This window comes from Polypterus senegalus, chromosome 1 (assembly GCF_016835505.1).
Source record: "Polypterus senegalus isolate Bchr_013 chromosome 1, ASM1683550v1, whole genome shotgun sequence".
NCBI lineage: Eukaryota > Metazoa > Chordata > Cladistia > Polypteriformes > Polypteridae > Polypterus > Polypterus senegalus.
In genome coordinates, this window is record NC_053154.1 from 308649145 (window position 1) to 308676474 (window position 27330).

A 27330-nucleotide genomic window follows, 5' to 3' on the forward strand; every position below is an offset into this window, starting at 1 on the left:
GGTGACATGATTGAAGTGTTTAAAATTATGAAGGGAATTAGTACAGTGGATCGAGACGGTTATTTTAAAATGAGTTCATCAAGATCACGGGGACACAGTTGGAAACTTAAGGGGAAATTTCGCACAAACATTAGGAAGTTTTTCTTTAAGCAAAGAATGATAGACACTTGGAATAAGCGACCAAGTAGTGTGGTAGACAGTAGGACTTTAGAGACTTTCAAAACTTGTCTTAATGTTTTTTTGGAAGAAATAAGTGGATAGGACTGGCGAGCTTTGTTGAGCTGAATGGCCTGTTCTCATCTAGAATGTTCTAAGTAGAGTACTTGCTATCAATATTCACTCTCTGTGAATGGACACCTGTAGTATTTTAAAGCAAAAAAATAATCAAATGTAATCTAACTGTGGCTTTTAAAGCCACCTCAGTCCGAGTCTGATTCTCCCCACCATATCACCAGGTCAACGTCTATTTTTCAGACAAGCACTTACGGCCTCCTCCCAGTAATTTCTCCTCTTTTTGCCCAAATCCGCCGAGGTCACAACTCATTCTAAAGATGCTCAGCACTCTGAAGGAGGAAGACGTTCATATTGGACCACCTTTGACATTTTTATCTTATAAATCACGATACCAGCCACGGCAGCCACAGCTGCAATGAAGCCCACCACAATGACAAGGCTGTTTGGATTCAGACTGAGCTCTGTAAAGACATAACAGGAAAGAAATGGAAGAATTAATCGCTGAAATGAAATGTCCACACTGGTAAGGACATATTTAAAGAAATAAATGTGCAGTAGGCTACGGCAATGAGGAGTGGTCATGGTGTTCAGATTCCATCTGTAGATCAAAACTGTAGAGAAAGATAAAGGAAGGAAGAGAAAAGTAATGAAGGCAATGAGGCTGACATGTTTAAATACTGTATGTACATTGATAAACAATATATATTATTTTTAGGTCAGGTGGGGATGGTTTGGTTAAACACACAGTTATATTTAAGGAGCCATATTTTTGTTATTAAAAGAGATTTGTGATAAAGCTCACTATGTATGTATGTACAGGTAGAACTAATGTGTTTTGAACTGCTTCCTGAATGTGTTCAGTATGAAATAGAAAATACTAAAGGTAAACTGGCTGTTTTCTGAAGTGCCAGAGTTCACACGCACAAATGACAGTGTATATTCTTAAACTTGCTTAATTGAATTCAGAGTCATCATAACTATTTATACAGCACTTTTCATGCCACGCGGCCCAAGAAACTTACATGGAACACGGAAAACACAAAATAAAACAAGTGACAACTCCAGCAAAAAAAAAAAAGTAGAAGTAAAAGCAAATGACAAAAGCAGGTAAAATAATTAAAGATAATAAAATTTAATCACAAATGGGTGGCACGGGTAAGCACAGTGGTAGCGTTTGCATGCGCTCCCCGTGTCTCCATGGTTTTCCTCCGGATGCTCTGGTAACCTCCCAGTATCCAAAGACATGCAGATTAGGTGAACTGCCGATGCCAAGTTTTCTCTAGTCTGGTGGGAGGGTATGTGTGTGTTCACCCTGTGAAGGACTGGCACCATGTCTAGGGTTTTCTCCTGCCTTGTTCCCTATGCTAGCTGGGATAGGATCAACTGACGGTCAGCGGTTCCAAAGTCTAGTGGTCATCACAGAAAAAAAGCTTTGCCAACTTTAGTCTTCAGTTTAGTTTTTGGAACAGTAAGGGTCTCATTGTTTGATACGGTCCAAGCGATTCCAAAACATACTTGGGAGCAAAACCATGCAAAGTCTAAAAAGTAATCCATACAATTTTAAGATAATTCAGTGTTGAATTTTAAGCCAGTAAAGTGATGCTAAAATTGGAGAAATATGAACATGAGATTAGCACCTAGTGAGATGTCCAGCTCCAGCATTCTGCACTGTTTTTGGAGGCGAGCAAAAGAACAGCTCAACGTAGCAAACACAACATTGCAATAATCAAGATGAAATGTGGTAAAAGCATGAATAATCCTTTCAGTGTTTTCAAATTATAATGAAACCCTGACCTTGGCAATATTTCTTAATTTGTAAAAACAGGACTGTACTATGTAAGGTTCAAAATTAAAATTAGAGACAAAGAACACCACTACTTGATTGACTGATTGATTTAACTTTAGCTTCTTAACACCCAAAGGACTATTTCACATAAGCCGCTTTATATGGTGGGCCAATTATTAAGCTTGTCAGAGTTCAGTTGTAGAAAGTTAGCACAAAGAAAACCTGACGAGGCCAGCAAAGCACTGCAAACTCTCAAACTAGGCCAATCTACAGGCCCCCTTTTATGACGACATGTGTCCTCAAATAGCGTTAGTGCTAGTGCACGGACATCAAGTACTGGGACAGATGATCAGTAATAAGAAAGAGAGACTTAAGAAGTTCACATGTAATTAGCAGATTTATTTGTGCAAAAAGACTAACAAAAATAAATGAATAAATCTTAAAAGAGGCATAACGCACTAGTGAGGTCTCCTCTGGAGTCCTTTGTGCAGTTTTGGTCTCCATAAAGACATAGCAGCATTAGAAAAAGTCCTGAGAAGAGTGACTAGGCTGATTCCAGGGCTACAGGGGATGAGTTACGAGGGAATATTAAAAGAACTGAGCATTTACAGTTTAAGCAAAAGGTGATGAAGAGGAGACCTGACTGAAGAGTTTAAAATTATGAAGTGAATTAATCCAGTGGATCACAATGGTGACTTTAAAATGAGTTCATTAAGAACATGGGGACACAGAAGCTTTTTAAGGGTAAATTTCGCACATTAGGAAGTTTGTCTTTACATAGAGAACCACAGACACATGGAATAAGTGACCAAGTAGTATGGTAGACAAGAGGACTTTAGGGTCCTTCAAAACTCAACCTAATGTTATTTTGGAGGAGTTAAATGGACAGGATTTGCAAGCTTTGTTGGGCTGAATGGCCTGTTCTTGTCTCGATTGTTCTAATGTTTTAATGTTTCTGTTTAAAAAAAGAGCTGCAAGATCTAACAGGGCCATGACAAGGAAACACCTCCAAAAAATTAAATATCAATCTTCAACGTTTCTCTCCTTAACCTTTCAGAGAGATTTTCTTTCTGTCACCAACACCACTAGACGACCATCAAACCTCCCCTCACTGCTGAAGATGCCCCTTTGTATTCACCTCAGCAGCTTGTGTCTCCTACCGCAGATCCTGATGCAGATACCTCTTATTTCTAAATGCTCTTCTCCTGTCCATGTGCTTCCATTTTAACTCCTCCAGGTGGCACCAAAACTCATGTCACTTGTTACTTTAGTGCTCAGGTTTGTTTTTTTGTTGTTGTGTTTTGTATGTTTAACTGAGTTGCATGGCTTGAATTTGCACTTTGTGTTGATGTGATATATTTTTCATTTTTAGCTACCAATTAGTTGATCCTTTGCATGTGTGATCATAATTGCTTGCACTGTTTAACTGGGTGGGAATTAGACTAGCAAGGAGCAAGAAATTTAGACTTACTATCGTTGTACTGATTCTTTCTTTCAAGGTAGAGTGGTCCCTGAGAGATGAAGTGTTCCTGACTTTCTGAAGCCAATGATCTCCTGTATCTGGGCACAGCAGATGTGCTGTTAACACAGCCCTGAGAGCATCGGGTTCCAGGACTTCCAACAGTACACAGAATGACTGTACAGGTCATGTACACCTTAAAATGGAAGAACAATACTTTATATAATCAATTCGCAATGAGTATAGGTGGTCAGATTTCAACGGGATACTCATTGTGTCTGCTCATCACTAACCTGGCTGTAATCCCCGATAAAAGTGAAGGCCGCCATTCCAAATCTGAACTCTGTTTGGTTGCTGGGGAAGATGATTGTCGTGTCATCCTGAACACACCTGGAAGGTCAGAATTCAGCATGAGAATCAGTTGTTCCATATTTGAAAAAGGAGCAGAACACTTTAGTATTTCAGATCTAACAGTATGGGACATAACCGTAACCAAAGAAGAATACTCTTGTAACAATGTTACTGGGATAATTGCACCTATTAATGAATGAAATAGCAAGTAACTTGCTCAGTGTTCTTTATTTAACTCTTTTTTTCGGGGTTTTATTTTTTTGTTATCTCCCAGGGCTGAATATTTTCCCAAAAACTAACATTTTTTAAAAAAGAGCACAAAGCAATTGTTTAACATATCAAATCAACAAAAAATATTTACTTTTGACAAATGTTACTGTCTTGCATGTTGTATGAGCCTGCATACTCTATGATTTCACATACATTTTACACAGCAAAGTCTGATCTCGCTCAAAGCAGCCAATTTCAGTCATTGCCACATTGCACTGCTTACAATACGTGTTGCTTTGGTGCCTACTTTTCAATTGTCTATTGCTGCACTTTCTCACATATATTGTTAGTGTGTACTGTAGAGAGACAAGTCACCCTTTTGCCATTGTGCCATTCCACTGCCACCAAGTTTTCTGCCCGCATGAAAACCATATTGTCACCTCTTTTCATCTTCTGAAACTTTATGAACTTTATGCATGGCATTATAGCCTGGCTCACCCCATGGGATTTGCTTCTCTTTATTACAGAAGTGAATAAAACTTTGCAGCAGCACATACCTATCACCATGCTGCATAACCTGTCCAAAGCCACCAGGGGACAAAGCACATTTGGACCAATGCTCCCTGAAGTTATATCACCAGTTCTGTCCCATCTCTATTTGTAATACCACAGCACGCTTCATCTCGTCTTTTGTTGTGGGTTTACACTTTGAAAAATGAGAATGCGATGCAAACGCAGACCGCGATTCAAAAAATTTCCCTGCCTACCTGTTTGTCTCGTCTGACGGTAGCTGAAAAGCAGCATCAGGAGAGAGCAGCCTGAAGTACAGCAGCTGGTGATCTGTTGTGTCCAACAGCGAGCCATGCCGTCTTGTAAAGTCCAGTAGCCAGATCGGCTCTCAACGGATCAATGTCTGTGTATTTATCCCACGCGAACCTTGCCGTAGATGCATCGGCTGCGCAAAGGCGCTCAACTGCCAGCAGATCCGCTGCCGCGGCATCGGCTGGTGTTTGATCAGCTGATGCCGGCTTCTCACTCTCTTGTTAGATCTCCTGATCACTGTCAATAAAATCCAATTCTGAAAAATCAGAGTCCGACTCCACGATAATGCGCAAAACATTGTCTGCCGAATGTTTTCTTTTCTGCACTCGCTTCGCTCCCTTGTCACATGTCGATGTCATCTTGCCATTGTTTACATTTCGCAAACTCACGCACACGCAAGGATTAGTTGCCGAGTCAACGAGTCTAGCATTCCTCCAAGCACAGAGGGAATGCCTGTGACGTGACAGTGAGATTTGTCGCCATTAACAGCTGATTATCGCCCTCTATCCCTGGATGTCGACTTTAGTCGACATGCACCCTCAAACCCTTCAGTCGACAAAAGTCGACATTCGCCCTAAAAGAGTTAATATTCAACTGTGAAAAAAACTGTGAAATCTAATGCATCACATATTGTATATTAATTGAGTGATTTTCTGTTTATAAAAGCAAGTTGATTCTGCAACGGCATCTTTATTGCAACATGAGTCCAGTCAGTTTTGTCAATTAAATTAGGAAAATCAACAATGAATACAAATTGCCATTTTGATCTCAGGCCTGCTCACCATGACCATAAGGAAATGACGTGTATCTGAGTCGCATCTTATTGATACAATCCCAAACAGATGGCATGATATGGCTCAGAGTTGACTGCAAGATTCCTGACCAGTTAGCCAATTCGCTCTAAAAATACACTAAGTACCCTCCGATTATTAAAAAACATGTACCCCATCCAGGGATCTTGTGATTTCTGCATGATGGTCTCTGAAATGTAGACTCCAATCCAGCACACGTCTCCAAGAGGATGGTTCCAGGAAGTCTAAATTGGCTTTTAAGCCAATTATTACAATGAGCCAAAAAAATCATTGTGAATCCTGAAAACTCGCTCCTTTTGTAGCCCGCCAATGGTGATATCCTACAAAAGGGCTAACGCTGCCATTGCCTGTTATGTCGTACAGTGCACAGCACACACTTTTTATAGACAAAATAGGTGGGCTACACACTAAGGCCAATAAGATTAAGCACATGCATTAGGTGTTATTACCAGCATTGAGAAGAACCTGTTTGAGAGGATATGTCAATTACCTTTGATATAATTAGTTCAAGAATATCAGAGTGTGAGTAACGCATCATTAAAATGCACAATGAAACAAGATTTTCTGTTCACTACATTATCCTGCCACCTGTAGTCACCAAAATGGCAACATCAAAAAAAGTCTCCGTAGGACTTAACGGATTGGTCAAAATTTTGCCTTAACCTTGAGCCAATTTTTATGCCAAGTTCTTGTTTTATAAAATTTTGTGTAAAATGCTTTACAAACATTTACACGTGTAAGCAAGTTTTTACGCATGAGGCCCTAGGAGTAGTAATAGAGTGGTTTAAAGGAACGGAACAGGAAATCTCAAATGTTCCTTGAATTTTCCAGCACTTTAAACACCATTCTGCCTCATTAACGGGGTTGGGGGAGATCAAGGCTTTGAATTTTGATGCCCCCACAATCTCAAGGATCATGGACTACCTGACCAATAGACAGCAAACTGTGAGGCTGAGGGGCTGTGTGTCCACAAGGGTGGTGTTCAACGATGGACCAGCACAGGGAACTGTCCTGTCTACCTTCCTGCTCACTCCTCTACACAACAGACTTCCAGTATAATACCAGCACTTGCATCTACAGAAACCTTCAGAAGACTCCTCCATCATAGGCTGCATTAATAATGGAGATGAGTCAGAGGACAGGAAGTTTGTGGCGGTCTTTGTCTTGAGGTGCTGGGACAACCACTTACAACTCAACACCAGCAAGGTGGACTTCAGCTGTGTCAAGGAGCCTCTGAGACCGGACACCATTCAGGGGGAAGAACATGGAACTGGTGTAGAATTACAAATATGTGGGGCTTCACATAAACAACAAACTGGACTGGTCAGACAACACAATGGTGCTGGACAAGAACGGCAAGAGCAGACTGGACTTGTTAAGAGGACTCGGTTCTTTTGATATTTCAGGATAGTTTCTAAAATATACACATTTTGAGGAAGCTAAAGCATAGTTGAATGGACGCTATTTGGAGTTTCACACATACTGTTTGTTACAGAATTACTGTTTCTCATGTATAATCATTTTTCCCAGTTGATTTTGGAGTTCGTCAGCGGTGTGTTCTGCTCCTACTCTGTTCAAATCTTGTATGGACTGGGTGTTGGGCAGGGTCATGGGGTCCAGCGGCTGTGGCGCATCTGTTGGTGAAGAAAGATTCACGGATCTTGACTTTGCTGACAATGCTGTGATCTTCATGGAGTCAATGGAGGCTCTGATCGGGGCTCTCGAGAGACTGAGTGAGGAGTCTGAGTGTCTGGGCTTTAATGACCTCTTGGGCACGGCCATCAGCAGTGTGTCTGTTTGCGGAGAGAGTGTTGACCTTGTTGAGAGGTTTATTTACCTTGGCAGTGACATTCTTGACTCTTCCTATGAAGTCAGTAGACGGATTGGGAGAGCATAGGGGGTCATGAGGTCACAAAGGGGTGTGTGGCACTCCTGATATCTATGCAAAAGGATGAAGGTCCAAGTCTTTAGAGTCCTGGTGCTTCCTGTCTTGCTACATGGTTGAGAGACATGGACTCAATCCAGTAACCCGAGACGAAAACTGGACTCCTTTGGTACTGTGTCTCTCTGGAAAATCCTTGGGTACCGTTGGTTTGACTTTGTGTCGAATGAGCAGTTGCTTATGGAGTCCTGAATGAGGCACATTACCTGCATTGTGAGGAATCGTCAGTTACGGCACTACGGCCATGTGGTGCGTCGCCCACGTAACACCTGGCTGTGGCAAATAGAAGGTCATTTCCGGAGGGTGGGACTGGACTGCGTGTCTGCTTGGGGGGTTGCAAACCGGGATCCCGAGTTGTTTCACTGTGTAGTGGGTGCGGCAACACACTGTAGCACTGCATGCTCCCAACTTGACTTGACACGTATAATATGTATATACATTAAGAATAATTTACTTATTTAAGTTAGGCCATACCTTCACATTTGTGTAACTTTGGAAGAAACTAATAAATAGATTTGGACATCTTCATCCATCTCTGACCAGATGTGTATAGTGGTTGTAATTTAAACCTGAACCAACTTATTTCTTCACTACATAAGTATTAAAAAGAGGAAATAATAACTAATTAGAATGCATAAAAACACTTACAATCCTATCTTTTAAAAACTGAATTGGGAAACAACCTAATGGCTCATTTAAGTCTACTTCCACCCCCAACTGACGGTTGGTGCTGTCGCCTAATGTCTCTCCTCTTTTTTTCATCCACAGTTTTGATGATTGACAGTGAGACGAATCATGATATCACTTCTGGTTTCCGGTTGCCTCCCTACTGATCTCTTAAGTGGTTTCAACATCATCTGCAAGCAGTCTGGCTAGACTCGCGTCTCCAAAGATGTCAAAGCTAAATGAACGTTAATCGTTTTGTTATTTAGATTCTCCAATGCCCCAAATCTTTATGCTCTGTCTGCCTTTTTATTACTCCTGTTTTCCATTTCAATCTCAATTTCCTTTAATTTACTCTTAGTCTTAAATGTGAACAAGTTTGAGTTTTATGATGTGTAATGGTTAAATATTCTTAAAGCTAAAGTGAGAGATTAATCGTCAATGTCTGGTAGACAATACACAAAGATTTGGTCATCCTAAGGAGTATACATTTTTTAACTTAACACCAGTTTACCAACAAATTGAACAGATTTTTAAAATGTGACATTTACCCGTCTGAAATGATGTCATAGTAGGTTGGGTCATTGGGGTCATCATGAGGCGTGGCTCTACAGTCCTGAACAAACAGCACGATGTTATCAAGCTGCGACTCCACACTGATGCTCATGTACAACATCTGCCCAAGTTCCACCTCAATCGGGTACTCGCTGGGGTCGATGATGCTTGTGAAGTTGCTGCTATCATAAAACTCAAACACGAAGGTGAAAGAGCCAAAGCCAGCTTCAGAGAACAGGTAGTTGGCTTTGTGAGGAGAGAAGGTAGCAGATGCTGTCCCTATTTTAGGGTAAGAACAACTGAAAGGAATCTCGACCTGGTTTTTTCTGCTTATGACTTGATTGGGTTGATCAAACTTTGTAATCTCATTTTGGAATATTATCTCTGTATCATTTTCCTTAAAACAAAATAAAGAAAAGGTACAAGTTAAATATTTTCCAAGAGATCTTATGAAAGGTAAACACTTAAATAAAAGATAACAGTTCAGAATGACAAATTTATCGTTACTTTCAGCATTGTTTGAATGTGAAGCTAGTGGTTTGGGTGGACTTTCTGTTGGGCTGCTTTGGCAACTTGTTGTGTCCCTTTACATGACCCTTAATATGTGGCCTGTGGCTTGATGATCCCAGGTGTTCCAGTGTCTACAACATGTGAGAAGTAATGTATTATTTTATGTGTCTTATGTAGCACTAGAGTGTTGTACTGTGTTAGCCATTATGGATGTAGTGAGAAGTCAAGCAAAATGACACCTATTATTGGCTAATTAGAAAGATTACAATATGCACGCTTTCAAGGCATCTCAGGCCCCTTCTTCATGCCATCTATCCATCTATTTTCTGCTTCTCGTCCAGGTCTGTGTCACAGGGGCAGCAGCCTGAGCAAAGATGCCCAGACATCCCCATTCTCCACCACCTCCTCCAGGGGGATACTGAAACACACCCAGGCCAAATGAGTGGTATAAACTCTCCAGCGTGTCCTGCTTCAGCCCCAAGATCTCCTCCTGGTTGAACATGCCTGAAACAGCTCCCCAGGGAGGGCATCCCAGGAACATCCAAATCATTTTTTTTTTTTTTTAATGTTATTAATTTTATTACAATCCATACATAGCAATCAAGTTTTTACAGGAACATCCAAATCAGATGCTCAAACCACCTCAGATGGTTCGTTTCAATGTGGAGAAGCTGCAACTTATCCTGAATGTCTGTGCTCCTCTAAGGCAAAGCCCAGATACCCTGTAAATAAACTTAATTTCTGCTGCTTGTATCTGTGATCTAGTTCTTTCAGTTACTTACAAAAGGTCATGAGCACAGACCTTGCCCAACACCTAGTCCATACAAGCATTTAATAGAGTAGAAGCAAGAACACACCACTGACGAACCCCAAAATCAACTGGGAAAAACGATTATACATGAGGAAACAGTAATTCTGTAACAAACAGTATGTGTGAAACTCCAAATAACGTCCATTCAACTATGCTTTAGCTTCCTCAAAACGTGTATATTTTAGAAACTATACTGAAATATTATATATATTGAAATTACAAACTTAAACACATAGAAATTAAATTCCACTTACTTTCTATTACGCAAACTTTTACATTTAATCGGTAAACCATGAGCTATGCCTTTAAGCTCAGGTCTCTTTTCGCCATGACTGTGGATGCTGCACAAATCTGCCTGACAATATCCTGCTCCTTTCTTCCCTCACTCAAGAACAAGAACCGGAGATATTGACACTCCACCTGAGGTATTGCTTCTTCCAAAATCTGGAGGTGGCACTCCAACTTTTTCTGATTGAGAACCATGGCCTCCGACTTAGAGGCCTGGAAATCCCAACATGAAAAAGTATGACAACAAGAGAACAGAAGAAATTTGACAAACAAAAGGAGACCATTCAGTCCATCAAGCCGTTTTGTTTAGCTAATAGCTACGCTGTCCCAGTATCTAATCCGGATTTTTCATAAAGGTTGTCAAGGCTTCTGCTTCATGTTAGTAGAATCGTATGTGAAGCGTAATTGTTTCTATTATTAATTATTTCTAAATTATGTAGATAATACAGAAGTGTTGAATCTTGATGTTCATTATGTGCCCAACTTTTTCTAATAATATAATGAACACAGCCATCACCTGAGTGTATAAAATGCCTAATCAGAGGCTAGACAATATTCATAAAGATTATCTCATTGCATTGTAAATTTCACCCTTGACCACTCTATATAATACATATTGTGAGAGCTCTTGTATCATATCTGGATGACTGCCCCAAAGATACCTCCAAAACACTGAAGAAATACAGCATGGAAACAACTAGCAGCATTGCACACCTCAAGAAATTATGGAAGCCCCTAAACTGCTGTTATGTAAATAAATTGTTTATTTGTGGGTGGGTCGGTTTGGTGATGTCTTTGTAGATCCAAAAGTGTGCTGATACTCAGTGTCACACACGTGCGCTTAGGAGACAGTTGGTAAGCTCAAAGGTGAGTGAAACATCGAGAGATTAAGGATGGATATATGGTAACGGTGCCTCTCTCTCTTTCTTCCCGTCAGAAAAAAAGAAGGGAAATAAACACACGGACGGACTCTAAAGAAGGGCACCTAAATCGTTACATCTGTCCAACCCAGATGACGTATCTTCCTGCCCCTTCACATGACTTCAATTCCGGCTCCTCCTGATGACATCGCTCCACATGCCACATCACTTCTGGTCCATCCTTGGTTTCCGTCCAACAGCTTCAACGTTATCTTCTGCCAACTCACTTCCCGTTTCCATTTTGTTTGTCTCTGTATAAAAACGCCATTTTGATGTGAAAAGAGCATCAAATACTTATTGTTTTGATCCACTACAACATGTTTTGTCTTTTCTTTTTCCTTTGGACATTATATTGTGACGATCCACAAACCTGTATGCTTTGTGAGAGACTCTTATTTAAAGAAGATTATCACTCCAGGAACATAATAAAATATTTCAGAAAGTGGAGGGGGGCGTACCTCATGGAGGTAGTGGGGCGAAATGCTGGTATGTACCAGAATGCATACATTTAGTAACAATATAAATAAGGGAAGATCAGAGAAGTGTTGGTATGGCAGTCAAGCACTGATTGAACCTTGTAAATTTAAGAAAACAGAGTGATGTGTCTAAAGTGTTCAAAAACATTTAGGGAATTAGTACAGAGGATCCCAGCTGTGACTTGAGGTCTACAACAAGAACAAAGAGACACAATGGGGAGCTTGTTAAGGGTAGATTCTTGACAAAAGTTAGAATGTCTTTTGTTACATTGAACCATTGAATGATGTGAATACGTGACCACATAGTGTGGTAGACATTAGTCTTTTGGTGACTTTTGATATTAGTTTGCAGAACATGTCAGGCCTGGTGGACTGAATTGCCAGTTCTCATCAAATGTACTGAGGAGCCATGTTAACAACATCATCAACAAATCTGTTGGCTTGGTAAGAAAACTGAAAAAGGACAAGAAGATAATCTGTGACTGACTTAAGATTCTAAAGAATCAGATTTCAGTTATTATTGAGGTTTTGTTTCTTATTCTCTGACTTTCATAAAATCCCACTTGTTTTGGTACTGTATATGTTGGACTTCATTTATATAGCACATCTAGCATACCCTCTCTGAAAACATCCTCAGTAGACTGCTGCCCAAGGCCTTACCTGATAACGAGTGCCACAGGAGTTGAGAGATACACTTGCGATCAGATGTGTTGAGTTAGATGTGAGTGAGCAGCGGGGGTCATTAAGTCGCATGTATTGTTCATTAAGACCTGGAACAGAAGACTTCAGCACAAACATGGACATCGTCGTCTCAGTGCACACAACGCTGGCCTCAGCATCTGCAAGAGATATTCATATTCAACTTATGTGGTCAGCTCTGTAAACTAGATTGGCTCAAAGGTTAAAAATTATGGTGGTCTGCAGAATTATAAAATAACTAGCTGTGTAAGCCTGTGCTGTAAAAACCCCGCAGTCCTAGAAACGTTTGAAATCATCAGAAAAAAAACTGAAATGTAGAGATGTCAGGTAATCGAAAGGAACTACTCTGGGCATCTCTCTCCTAGGAGGTTTTGTTTTGCCGATGTGCTTGCATCGTTTGTGCATTAGCTGTTAAGCAACTGTCTTTCTTCTCAGGTTTTATTTCGCCAAAATGCTCACCTCACTTGAGGAGCAGCGGGAGGAAAAAGTAAAAGGAGAAACCATTTTGCCAATGTGCTCACATCACTTCTGTATTAACGGCTAAGCAAATGTCTTTCTTTGGAGGTTTCGTTTTGCCGATGTGCTGGCCTCGCTTGTATTTCCTCAGAGGTGCAGCCCTTATCCCGACTCCGCCTCTCACTTTCGAGCCAGACAGACACAAATACACACTTCCAACCATACACGTTTATATATAAGATTTACTCTATCGTATTGGTATAACTGAAAAATATTGCTCTAGTAGACTGTGCTCCATTGTTACTCATTTATTCCAAAGATATGCAAATTAGGTTAGTTGACCAAGAGACATGCAGAGATCTAGCTGATACCATTTGATTCTCTGGAGGGAACAACGGGTATAGCCACGCATCATCAGCATAGTACTACATGAGACTAGATAAGTGGACCTAGTTGTGAAATGTATAGGGAGAAGTGGAGAGGGCCCAGCACTGATCCTTGAGTCACCCCCGTACTGGCCTGGTGTGCCACTGACATCTCTTCACACCAGGTCACATGGTAGGATCTGCCCAAGAGCTAGGACTAAATCCACCTGAGGGCAGTCCCATTGATGCCAAGGAGGATATTATGGTTGACCGTATCAAAAGCAGAGGAGAGATTTGGCAGGAGGAGCACAGATGACAGACTGCTAAATCTTCCGTGCTGTAACATATCAACAAGAATAAGTAGAGGTGGTCTCCCTGCATCTCACAATAATTTGTGGAGACACTGTCTTAACAATACCAAAATGTGAAAAAAAGTGAAAGGGTATGAATAGTTTCTGAAGGTGCAGTAAGTAAAGCACTTTTGAGGCCATCTGGAGTCCTGTGTGTGGTTTTTGTCTCCATCTTACAAAACAGACAAAGCAGCACTAGAGAAAGTCCTAAGGAGGGCAACTAGGCTGATTCCAGGACTGCTGGGGATGAGTTATAAGGAAAGATTAAAAGAGCTGAGCATTTACACTTTAATCAAAAGTAGAAAAAGAGATGACATTATTATGAAGGGAATTAATCCAGCAGATCGAAATGGTGACTTTGAAATTTGTTCATCAATAACACGGGGACACAGTTGCACACTTGTGAAAGGTAAATTTACACAAACATTAGGAAGTTGTTCTTTACACGCAGAACCACAGACACATGGAATAAGAGACCAAGTAGTGTGGTAGACAGTAGGACTTTAGGGCCTTTCAAAACTCGAATTGAAGTTATTTTTAGAAGAATTAAGTGCAGAGGACTGTCGAGCTTTGTTGAGCTGAATGTGCTGTTCTCATCTAGATTGTTTGAGTGTTCTAATACCTGTCAAAAGCCATATTTACTCTTCCAGTGTTTCCAGTCACCTTTCCAGAGTGGCATACTGTATCTCTCTCTGTGATCCCCCTTTATCTTCTACAAGATTCAATTCATCAAACACGCTACGAAACTCTACATACCTTCTTAAATCTGCTCAGGTTTCTAAAGTGTAACAGGAATGTTCCAGTGGTTAATGGAATGCAGAGCTCAACATACCTGCCATAAGTTGGGTTCACTTTTTTAGTGTTTGCAGTCGTCTTCCCGAGATGCATGCCATGATCCCCTCTTATCTTCTTCAACAGCATCCCCGTGATCTTGTTGAACTCATTTTTAAAGTCACAGTCTTGATCCACTGGACTAATTCCTTTCATTATTTTAAACACTTCAATCAAGTCCCTCTGTGATGATTCAATGGGCTCTCGATTATCTGCCAATCCATCGATCTTGGTATCATCTGCCAGTTTAACCAGCTTGTTATTTGTATTCTTATTCAGATCACTTATATATATTAAAAATAGAAGCGGCCTCAGCTCAGACTCCAGCAGTGACCCCTGTTCTTAACATCAGCCAATTTTTCAGACTTCCCATTGTGCATATTATGTTCTGCATTCCATAAGCCACTGAAATATTCGTGTTACACTTTAGAAGTTTGAGAAGATCCAAGAAGGCATGCAGCTTTTCCCGGGGCATTAGATAAATAAAATCTCATAGAAGATAAGGGAGGATCATGGAGAGAGAGAGAGAGAGGTATGGGATGGGACAATGGAAGAGGACAGGAAACACAAGAATGAACGTGACTTATAGCCATGGCTACTTTAAGTAAGTTTAAGTTACTTTATGGGGTGCTTCTTGTGGCAATATCAGCGAGAGGCGACTCTTCTGAAGGTAAGGCTGTGAATCTTTCATTGTTAAATAAGCAGGAGTGTTATTGGGTTTAACAGTCATTATGTGTTTGTCCATTCTAGTGCTTATTACAGTGTTGCTCTTGTTGTTGTTGTTGCTATCAAGTGGCAACAGTTACGTGCCTCTTAACCTAATATCCTACCTCATTATTTTTTCCTTTTTCTTCTTGAACTGCGTTGAATACTGTTATTATTTATATTATTATCATAATTATCTTTGAGATGCAGCCTTAGCATTAGAATCAGAAGACTGCAAAATGTCACCATGAGTACCATTTTGTGGTTTGGGGTGTCATAAAATTGTGACGTCATTCATTCTCAAACACAGAGTCATACTCCTACACTGCAAAAAATGCATATGCAAAAACTAGACAAAAAAAACTTTAAATGGGAGTTGTTTTGCTTTTATTTAGCAAAAAAATCTGCCAATGGGTTAAGAAAAATTTACTTGACAAGATTTCTCAAAACATGCTAAATAATTGTAAATACAAGTTTTTTGACAAGTCAATAATTCTTATAATAAGGTAAAAAAAAGATTTAACGTCATGATATAAGTACATTTCACTTGCTTAGATTTCGTTTTTTGCAGTGTAGCCGGGAGAGGGTGTAGGATACTTCATTAGATACTTCTCATGTCCTACTCTGAGGTAGAACAAATTCTCATCCTAGTCAGATCTTAAGTGAAATTCTGAGATGCTGGATAAATATGGACAGAGCTTTTTTTCCATATGCAGTGAGTACAAAGCAAGGAACCAAGCTTGGACTGGATCCCAGCTGAATTGAATAGCTTTTTAAATTTATTGAGAGTTTCTATTTGCATCTTTTCAAAATTGACATTCAGTCTATAATAACAGTTCTAAAAACGAGAAAGAATAAGACGGGTAGAAGTGGGAATGATTTGTCTTAATGCAGGGGTGTCCAGCTCTAATCCTGGAGAGCTGCAGTGGCTGCAGGTTTTCATTCTAACATTGTTCTTAATTAGTGACCTGTTTCTGCTTCTAGTTAACTACTTTTGCCTTATTTGTAATTGACTAGCTATTTAAGACTCCTTGTTTCTTTATTCTTTAATTAGCAGTCAAGCACAAAGTGAGCCATCACATGTCCAGCTAATCCGTGTCCATCATGCAACATCTGAAAATAAAGAAAGGCGAAGGCCTCAGTAATGTCGAACTGCTCAGGTCCATAAAACATTTTGATGGTTCTCTTAGAAAAAAGAAAATCAACCATTTCTGAAATGTCTACTGTGGCAGAGTGTGAGCACCAGCAAGCCATGGTGGTAAATAATGGTTTAATTAACAACAAGAATCGTCTTCTAATTAAGAAATTGGAATAGAGAAATGTTAGAGTGAGCTGGTCATCTGTTGGCTCACTTCATATCTTACTTTGGTTTAGCTGCCATTTAAGGAAAAACAAATCACTTCAGAAGACAAAGTCTTTTAAAACACAGCAGTTAAAATGTAGGGAAGAGAAGTCGATTAATACCAGAAATTGGTCCCTGATGAAGAAAGTGGCAGGAAGGAAAACCAGCAGCCACAACGGCCCCCCAGGATCAGAGTTGGATATCCCCTGTCTTAATGCATCCTAATGTTTATTTTTGGTGTGGCGTATCGATTGAATATTTCATTGAATTGTGTTTTACACATTACTGTATGGTGTGATCTTTCCACTGAATAAACTTAAACTGCTATATTGAAACAAAAATCAAAAGTAATAACAATGATCTTCTTTTACTGTGCAGCTTTACTTACTCAATGGGAGAAAGTTGTGTCTTCCTACTGTCACTACCACACATCTCAGCTCAGACTGGTACCTGAAAGACAAAAAACAAAATGAGACCAGTGCAATTTTTAAGACCCCTTTGGTTTTTTAGTTTTGAACTCATATCTTACCCTTCGTGAGTCTCAGCAAAGAAACAAATGGGGATGGACTCGCCTTGGTCATTTTCGGAAGGTGTCCATGTCACCTGTGCTTCTCCAATGCGTGTCTGGTTATCATACTGGTATGATTTTGTTATATTCAAAGGGCCACTGATCATAATGTTGTCTATGCTGGAATGATGGAAACAAAGAAAATAGTTTGTATAACTGAATGGAAATTTTAGCAACCTGTCACACAAGCACACTCATTTTTCATTCATTCATTCATTCATTCAGTTTTTAATTGTGATTATTCCATAGGATTACAGGAAGCTACAGCCTATTCTGACAACAGCAGTCATAAGGATGGATGGTGTATTATCATGAAATTTTTTGAGACTTAATAGGAACGTTTATTGGGTTTATCTACTCCAGCCCTTGAAGATTAACACATACACATCATGATCTTATCCAAGCAGTCTTGAGTGGTGACAATTGCCAGTTACTCCATAACATTCTGCATAAGATTCTCACTGTCACAGGCTCTAACAAACACGTGGGTGCTGTCACAACACACATAAAAGTGCAACTGTTTTGGTTATGTGCTACTTTGACAAGAGCATTCGAACAATCTGAACAAGAACAGACCACTCAATCCAGCAAAGTTCGCCAGTCCTATTCACTTAATTCCACTAAAGTAATATCAAGTTGGGTTTTGAAGGTCCCTAAAGTCCTACTGCACACTGCCTGCTCACTTGTTCCATGTGTCTGTGGTTCTCATTGTGAAGAAAAACTTCCTAATGTTGGTGCAAAATTTACCCTTAACATGCGTCTTGCTGTGTCCTTATGTTCTTATGAACTAATTGTAAAGTCACAATCTCGAACCACTGGCATAATTCCCTTCATAAATTTAAACACTTCAGTCATGTCTCTACTTCATCTCTTATTGCTTAAATTAAAAAGGCTAAGCTAGTCGCTCTTCTATGGACTTTTTCTAGTGTTGCTATGTCCTTTTTGTAACCTGGAGGCCGAAACTGCACACAGTACTCCAGATGAGCCCTCACCAGTGTATAACTCCTTAGAGTTATACTTTATACATTATGCAAGTTTTACTAGAAATTGTCAGTCGTAGCCTTCATTTACATAAAGTGATGGATAGCACCAATGAGCTGGCATCTCTTCTGGGATAGGTGCTCATCCATAAGATAAAGACAAGACAGAACAACTTCATCCCTTGTAGCCCTAGACTCAGCCTAGTTGCTCTTATTTTTCTATAGTGCTGCTATGTCCTTTTTGTAGCCTGGAGACCCAAACCGCACACAGTACTCCAGATGAGGCCTCACCAGTGTGTTATAAAGCTTGAGCAGAACCTCCTGTGACTTGTACTCCACACATCAAGGCGCTATATAACCTGACATTCTGTTAGTCTTCTTAATGGCTTCTGAACACTGTCTAGCAGTTGATAGTGTTGAGTCCACTTTGACTCCTTAATCCATCTCATAAGGTGGACTCTCGATTTTCAGACCTCCAATTGTGTGTTCAAACCTCACATTTTTACTTCTTACATGTAATACATTACATTTACTGACATTAAACTTCATCTGCCACAAATCTGCCTAAACCTGTCTGCTGTCCAAATCCCTCTGTGATGACTCAACAGATTCTTGATTATCTGCCAACCCACCTGTCTTGGTATCATCTACCACTAAAAACAGCAGCGGCCCCAGCACTGACCCCTGCTGAACACCACTCTTAACATAACCCAAATCTGATAAGGTTTCTTGCAGCGTCACTCTCTGCTTCCTGTGTCTGAGCCAATTCTGCATCCATCTACAAACAATTACCTGAACTCCCACCACAACACCCTGAACTTCCACTAGAACCAGAATTTATCGTCTTGTCACTGTCTTCATTATAACATGACAAATCGCTTTCTTCTTCACACAATTTGTTTTCAGACAGCCCATATTCACCTCTCCAGCTGCAGAAAACATTGTGTCAACAGTCACCATCAGTCACTACCTGCAGTTCACCAGAGTCAAGGAAACTCAGGAATGATGAGGTGTGTGCGACTAATGGTGAACGAGTTATCTGAAGACCAAGGCTACATAGACACAGCTACATTTTCATGTAAAAACACAGAAGTTAGTCTCTGTTGGTAGCTGTTGCCTAATAAGTGTTGTCTGTGGTGTTGTCTCTCCTTATTGTTTGTCTATTCATTTGATTGTGCTGTATTGCCCAAAAGTGGATGCAAGATCTGCACCTTGTGAGTGCTGCAGGAGATAGACGGGCATTTCAGAGGGTGATTTCTTGTCAGACTCACAGAGGTATGGCGACCCAAACAAAGTAGACATTTTCCAAGCTGCTTGGTGAATATTCTTCAAGTTATCTGGCTCTATTAAGCTCCAGAAATGCTGAGAATGCTGTTGAGACTTTAACTGCACATTATTTTGAAGGTTTACTAATTGTCACACATGTATGATTAGGAGGCAGTCAAAGTGCCTAAAGGTGAGTAAAACATTGCGAGATAAGGGGTTGTCATGTGGTACTTACCTAAACTCTCGTTTGCCAACAGAAAACAAGAAGAGAAGTAATCCCGCAACTTCCGGGTTTCAAAATGGCCGTTGACGTCACTTCCGGCGCCTACAATTCACCTCACTTTCGGCTCCTCAAAATGACGTCGTTTCCGGTTCCTGACCACCATTTTGTTACAGTAAAGTTGTTCATCGTGCTTTCAAGACTTTGAATCATCGCATTGTTTTCATTATTGTCTGTACGACAATATACAGGGACGGTCCCCAAACCTTTATTTTTGTATTTGTGACATTTCTTTCTACCACATAATAATATATAATATATAAAATCAAATGTCAATTTGTCTGTCCTCTTTTCACGAGAGAACTATTTAATGGATTCAGATCGGGTTTTTTTCTATAATTTGCTTGAACATTCCGGTTGATTTTGCGACTTATCTTATTTAGGTATGTACCATAGTTCACTTGTGGTACCAATTTATTTGTGCAAATCCAAGACCCACACAATGGACCGAAAGAGGAACTCTCCTCACTAACTCGCCAGCTTCAGGGCGTGTTCCTTAACTTCGCTTAGCTAGCGAACAAGAGAACAATTGAATTCAACTTCGACTGACATTTAAAATAAAGTGTTACTTAGTTCTTAATGAGTTTGAGTCCGTATATTCTCTTAAGTGTGTGACACATTGAAAAGATACATTGCAATTCAGATTGTGGATCGTGATTCTGTTGTAAAAGGAGCGTGAAATGATTTTTTGGAAAGATAGCCCAACACTAATTTGACTAATCAAGTTTTCAAACTTATGTAGGATTCATTAACCTTTTGGCGAGCTACTTGGAAAGGGGTAGCGAGCTACCGGTAGCTTGCGAGCGACGTAGACCCCTGCTCTAAATTGGGTTTTGTACCGTTTGAATGCTCAAGTAATGCAAGTAATTTACTGATTTGCTACAGTTTAGTGATAAATTCTGCACGTTGTGGTGTTTCTGTCCCTTCAACAATTTTTCCGCCGATGCATTCAGGCCTAGTGTAGGCGAATGTCTACATCATATGCATTTTTGGTTGTTTCTATGAAGACAGAGAGACTTTCATGAACGAAGTGAAAATGCAACTTTGGACGGAGTTCATTTTTGTTTAGAAATGGCATTATTAAATGAGTGTGTCTATACGGGGGACTCAATTGGCCAGTCAGAGTGTTGTGTATGACAAAATGGAGAAACCCAGATATTTTTCAAAAATCTTGAACCAGTAGTTCTTCATAGTCCAGTTTAGCCTGTACAGAATTCTAGCCATGATTGAGAGATTAGGCAAACTTTACCTTGCCAATGAGCAGGTGTGTGGTATGAACCTGGGATGGTAGTTCCATAAGTTAGCATTGTTTACTACTTCCTTATGGAAAGATACTACCACTAGGGGAAATGGGACAAACAGACTCAGGTGTCTGGTATAGCAATCTGGAAGGGAAGCCTAACAGTTAAACAGCAAAAAATGAAAGCAAAGGGAATATAAATAAAATTTATTATTAGATAGATAGATAGATAGATAGATACTTTATTAATCCCAAGGGGAAATTCACATAATCCTATTATTATTTTTTTGTAGATTGAATTTATTCTGAAAGGTGCTATTAAACATATACAGTAGATAGACTGGCGTGGAAGTCCACTATGAAATATTTTCTGTTTTTTATTTTGAAGGTTACAGAAAAAGAAAACTCCACATAACTTACACAGCATATGATGCTTGTGCCCTGATGGTGAACTGAAACTGACTATTGACAAACGCTTTTCGGATTTGTCCGTGGGAAGGCGTAGGGCTCAAATACTGAGGCCTGTAATCCCCAAAGTTGCAGCTGGGCACTGAAGAAATAACTAGAAAATACAAAAAAGAAGAAGGAAACAAAATTAAAATTCAGTGGAGAATCCCTGGATAAAAGACAAACCTAAAAATGTAAAATGCAGATGCAAAGACTAAAAATGTTAAGTTTAACTTTGGCAGGGCAAATGTTGAGCAGATGTGGTAAATTTTAAGGAGGATGGACTGGAATAAACTTTTAAGTGTGGAGACAGTGGAGGAGCAGTGGAAATGGTTTTAAAACATTTTACATACAGTATATTGCTGGACAGGTACATACCTAAATTTGTACCTAATAATTTGTATTTGAATTAGTAGGAAATTTAAAAAAAACCCTCTGAAATGGGTTGATAAAGAGACAAATAAGATGTTTAAGAATATTAACTCCAATATGAATCATAGGGCGTATGAGAACACAAGGGCATAGTTAAACATGTATTATGAAGACTTTTCAGTGTTCCTTAAAAGTTTTGAAAAATCTGCATTCTAAGCTTACAGCTGGTTTGACATTTATGGCAGAACTTATAATGTGGTGATTGGTTGTATGGAGAAAGAAAATGGAAGGAAAGGAATTGATACGTTTGATAGACACAGTACTTCTGCAATTAATTATTTCATCGAGGGTTACGCACATCCCAGCAAGCATGCAGAGTGAGGCAGGAACATTCCTTGGATGGAGGAGGCAAGAACCATCCCTGGACAGGGTGCCAGCTCATCGCTACCACTATGCCACCATGCCCCCATGTTTAATATATGCTTTAATGCATTTCATCCTGAAGATATCAAGTATCCATCTTAGTATTCTAAAATGTTCAGAGAGCCGTACTATTATGACTGTAATGAATTCTGTGTGGCGATCACTGCCTGTGCGCTCCTGTCTGCAAAACAGAAAGATCGTTTAAGAAGCCCATAGTGATTCACACATTTAGAACGCATAGAATACAAAGCATTTAATGTGCTACTCTAGTTGCAATGGGATTCGAGACACGCTAGCAAATTAAACATCAATTCTAAGAAGTTAATAATGTTCTATTTTAATGACAAAATAAACCACAAGATTAAACTAGAAATTTCAAGATCAGAGTCGACATTTTGACCATTTTCTTCACTCTGTCCCTATTTGTTTTTCTTTTTTCTGTGCCCTAATACGCTTCTGTATGACACTCAAATGATGGGCTATGACTCTCATTTTCATGTTGACTTTGACATCTAAACACTTCTTTTTTATTTCATGCACTGTGCGACTTTCTGATCTTGAACTTTTGAGTGTCATTTCATCAAGTTCCTTTTGATGCTTATACCACAGCCTAAGCCACCAAAGTATGTTTTTTTCCTTGTCTTCACTTCACTGAGTAGGACCTCCATTTTGCATTCTGTGAAATTCTTGTTTTTTATATATGCTTTTGCCTGCTGGTGGGGCTGAAGGCGCATGCATTACATTTTGTTCTGGCTGGTATTTATGGTGTGGAAGTTGGCTTATGTACGGTTTTGTGCATCTGAATTTTTTTGTCCATATGTCATGTTTTAGTGTGAATTTTATGTATGGCATTATGCATGTGGCCCAGGTGCTTCTGGACTTCAATCACAAAGTCTGAATTGTTTGATATGTAATTTTAAACTGCTGAGCAAAAGGAAGGAAATTAAGGAAAAATTTGTCTTTGTCCCAAACAATAGGGAAGCACTGTACAGTATATACAACACTAAAACAACGGCAGCTTAGAGCTAGACATGTAATGATAGAATAGATAGATAAAACTTCATTTGTGTCCAGGGGGATTAATCTAAAAGCTTGGATGCAAAAAAAAAAAAAAAGTGTGCCGCCATCTTATATACAATAAACATGTTGACATCAGGTTCTGTGCAGCATCAGGTCATGTGAGTAGTTGTCATTTAGGAACACTGCGGCCATGTCACAAAATGACACCAAGGAGTGGACAAAATGGTTAATACAAAATGGGGCTGGAGAGATAGAAAACAGATAACAATAAATTAAAATCACACTGTAGTACATCTTTAGGGGAAAGCCATTATTTATACTAAATATTTTATCGCTTAGTTTGAGTTTATGCATTCCCATTCAAGTTTAGAAAGACTACACAAGCAATTAAATAAAACTGAAACACAGTCAGTAGAAAAATCGACTGACCTTCCACAATGAACTGGATGGGTATTTTACTTAGTGGGTTGTAGTCTGTAGGTGGTGAGTATGTTGATGTTTGGGTGGTAGGCCTCCAACCACTTTGGCTAGTTGTATAAGGGGTTGGTATTGTTGTATAAGGAGCTGTTGTTGCTGTTGGTTCAGTTGTTGACCACCACCAATTGCTTGAAGTTGAAGTGGAAGGAGCTGTTGTTATTGTTTCCATAGTCGTTGACCATTCAGAGTTGCTTGGGGTTGTTGTTGTATAAGTAGCTGTTGTTGTGGAATGTTGATTCCACCACAACCAGAACCACTGGGGCCAGCTTCCTGGACTTGTCATTAAAGCAGCTGGTAATGTTGGAACATAATTCATTGTCAACTCCGAGTTGCTTGGAGTTATTGTATAAGGAGCTGTTGTTGCTGTTGGTTCAGTTGTTGACCACCACCAATTGCTTGAAGTTGAAGTGGAAGGAGCTGTTGTTATTGTTTCCGTAGTCGTTGACCATTCAGAGTTGCTTGGGGTTGTTGTTGTATAAGTAGCTGTTGTTGTGGAATGTTGATTCCACCACAACCAGAACCACTGGGGCCAGCTTCCTGGACTTGTCATTAAAGCAGCTGGTAATGTTGGAACATAATTCATTGTCAACTCTGAGTTGCTTGGGGTTGTTGTATAAGGAGCTGTTGTTGCTGTTTGTTCAGTTGTGGACCACCACCAATTGCTTGAAGTTGAAGTGGAAGGAGCTGTTGTTATTGTTTCCGTAGTCGTTGACCATTCAGAGTTGCTTGGGGTTGTTGTTGTATAAGTAGCTGTTGTTGTGGAATGTTGATTCCACCACAACCAGAACCACTGGGGCCAGCTTCCTGGACTTGTCATTAAAGCAGCTGGTAATGTTGGAACGTAATTCATTGTCAACTCCGAGTTCCTTGGGGTTGTTGTATAAGGAGCTGTTGTTGTTGTTTCCACAGTTGTTGACCACTCAGTGCTGCTTGGGGTTGTTGTTGTTGTATAAAGATTTGTTTCTCTTCTTTTACGTTTCCTGACTGAATAAAGGGGGGATTTACTCACTGCCGAGCCATCACTGTATTGTAACTGAATATGCCGCTGTGGAAAATCTTCCATAACAAGTTCAAACATGTATTCCCCAGATTGTGAGCCATAGTAAGAAAGTTCACACAGAATCTGAAAAATAAAACAATAAAAAAGACAGTTCACCTCTAAAGCTTCATACAATGTGCATTTTGCAGAATGCTGCCAGATGGGCGCTAAATTAATAACAATGCTGACCAAAACCTAGAGCAGGCATGGTGGTGAGGACTAGTGAATTCTATTCTTAACTATCAGATGACCAGATTATGGATCCACTCTCACTTGGTAAACCCCTGTGGTGGAACCGGCACGTCAGTGAGCCCCAAAACCCAAACACGACCACAAAAACACAGTGCTGGGTTCAAATAATGGAAGGTTTATAACCAAATACATTCAAAGTTTAAAAACACAAAGCACCAGTAAATTTTCTTTCCATATTATCTCTCCTCTTTTTTAACCACCGCACTACCCTCCTCCAGTGTTGCACCACGTCCTCCCAGCACCTCGCCTGGATAAGGGAGTACTTCCAGGTCATATGGAAGTTCCATATTCTTGGGAATACATCTCCCTGCAGTGCCCCATTGTGGTACCCATGGACACCAGCAGGACTGTGCTGCAGGACTTCAACTCCCAGCATTCCCTGATGGTTCCTGAATATATATAGGTCTGCTGTCATCTAATGCCTGGGGGGATTAAACATCCCCCAGAGACAGTCCTCCAATGTCCTTTTCTTTTCTCATGGCCAGGGAAATTATTAAGCCCATGTCCAGTTGGGACACCTATACATTTATTTGGGGCTTCCCAAAACCATCACTTCTGCTTGGGATGTCCGTCTATCCATTAGGGCTGCTGAGTCCAGGTGCAACTTCTTTCCCTCTCTTGGTCAGGATGCCTTTATTTTCCCTTTATTTTCCCTCGTGGCCTCCCATCTGGGTAAGTGATCTTCATGGTTTCTGGCCGGGATGCCCATTCATCCCGTGTGACACCTGCATCCCCTAACTGAAGTTGCCCATTATAGTTGGTAATTTACTAATGAGTCATACTGTGGGCTTTTCTTGATGTGATGTTACCAGCAAAACACACAATGGAGTTGAAAATCATGCTGAGCATCCCAGAGTTGTAGAAGACGTGAAATTGTAAGGATGTCCACTGTTCACTGGGAAAATTCCTAAGGATTGAATTTCAAAGGCAGTGAAGTGATCTAGCAGGATGAGGACAGATGACGTGTTGCTAGCTGTAGCCTACTGTAATGAGTTGACAATGGTAAGTAGAGCTATCTCAGTGGAGGGCACTGCACTTCTTGCCACATGAAGTATATTTTGTATGTTTAAATAAACACTTCGTTGTTGTTGCAGTTATTATACTATTTTGGCTTTGTGGTGGTAATGTAGGCAGAAATGCTTTTCTGAAGTGTATTTCCCAGCATTGAACCTTGTCTATTCATGGAGCTATTACTTCCTGGTGGCCATATTTATGTATTTCTTTCTTTCTCTGTATATTTATTTATTTGCTTAATTTACAGTTTCCATTAGCCTTCTTACCTCATTTAGTCCAAAGCCAGCTGGTTGAGCACAGATGGAGCACTCACTGTTGTTTGACTTTCCATATCTACATTTCACATGGTCACCATCAGGGTCATAGGCCAGCATTGAGTAGGTGGTGGGGCAGTTTTGTGGGACTCTATGATTAGAAACACATGTTAAACACATTATAGATAATTTTACCATAAACATCCAAAGAAAAAAAGAGAATTGATACATGTACACTTTGTTTAATTCCAAACCTTAGCCTTGGAGGGAGTGTTGTGACTGGAGATCTGTTAGGAATTCCAGTGTCGGATCTGACACCCAGGTCCACGTGAGTTGAAAGCATCCAGCTTGGGTATTCATTTAAATAGAAGAACCAACAGCAGCCGTTTTCACTGTTTAAAATGCAAACAAATAAACATAAAGAAAGAAAGAAAGAATTGATACTTGAATTTTGAATTGAACTTTAATAATCAATACTCAACAAATCATTTACAAAATCGTAAGTAAAGTACACAAAGAAAAACCCAACTCATCCCAAAAGGAAAACAATACTTAATTCATATATCAAATAAGAATAGTCAACTCATTATCTTCAAGTTTACAAATTGCTTCAAAAACATACCATTTTTCCTCAAAAGAATTCACATTTGCAGCCATTCTATAGAATTCATATTCCAAAAACACAGTGACTTTTACAAGTCCATGAAATGTTCTTATCATGTCATGCTGTTTATTTGACTTCACTTGCCCTTTTCTGGAATTATAAATGGTCAGCTTGACCTGTCCAATGAGGAAATTACCAATCCGACATTCATCTCGATTATTCTTATTTGCATTAATGCCATAAATAAACACACAATCATTAAATCTATCTATCTATCTATCTATCTATCTATCTATCTATCTATCTATCTATCTATCTATCTATCTATCTATCTATCTATCTATCTATCTATCTATCTGAAAGGTAAGTTAAGAACACTAAAAGCAGAGGTAAAAACATTTAAAAGAGGCCGAAGTCTAGAACAGAAGAGAAAACAAAGAAAAACACTCTCTCTCTCCACAGAAAGGACATTTGTCCGTGACTGGAAGGATCAAGTAGTGAGACACA

General features: G+C 39.8%; 1 protein-coding gene across 1 annotated transcript in view; it reads right to left on the reverse strand.

Moving 5' to 3' along the window:
* Positions 1-243: 243 nt before the first annotated feature.
* Positions 244-27330, reverse strand: part of LOC120514744 (cell wall protein DAN4-like) — a 49857-nt gene continuing 22770 nt past the window's right edge. The window contains exons 3-13 of the mRNA XM_039735273.1: positions 26474-26611; positions 26232-26370; positions 23613-24783; positions 21342-21483; positions 17117-17275; positions 16976-17037; positions 12500-12678; positions 8831-9231; positions 3773-3869; positions 3492-3675; positions 244-695 (exon numbers count right to left, since the gene is read on the reverse strand). Of these exons, the coding sequence (XP_039591207.1) occupies positions 556-695; positions 3492-3675; positions 3773-3869; positions 8831-9231; positions 12500-12678; positions 16976-17037; positions 17117-17275; positions 21342-21483; positions 23613-24783; positions 26232-26370; positions 26474-26611 (2812 nt within the window). The 3' untranslated portion in view covers positions 244-555. The remainder of the gene's footprint in view (positions 696-3491; positions 3676-3772; positions 3870-8830; positions 9232-12499; positions 12679-16975; positions 17038-17116; positions 17276-21341; positions 21484-23612; positions 24784-26231; positions 26371-26473; positions 26612-27330) is intronic.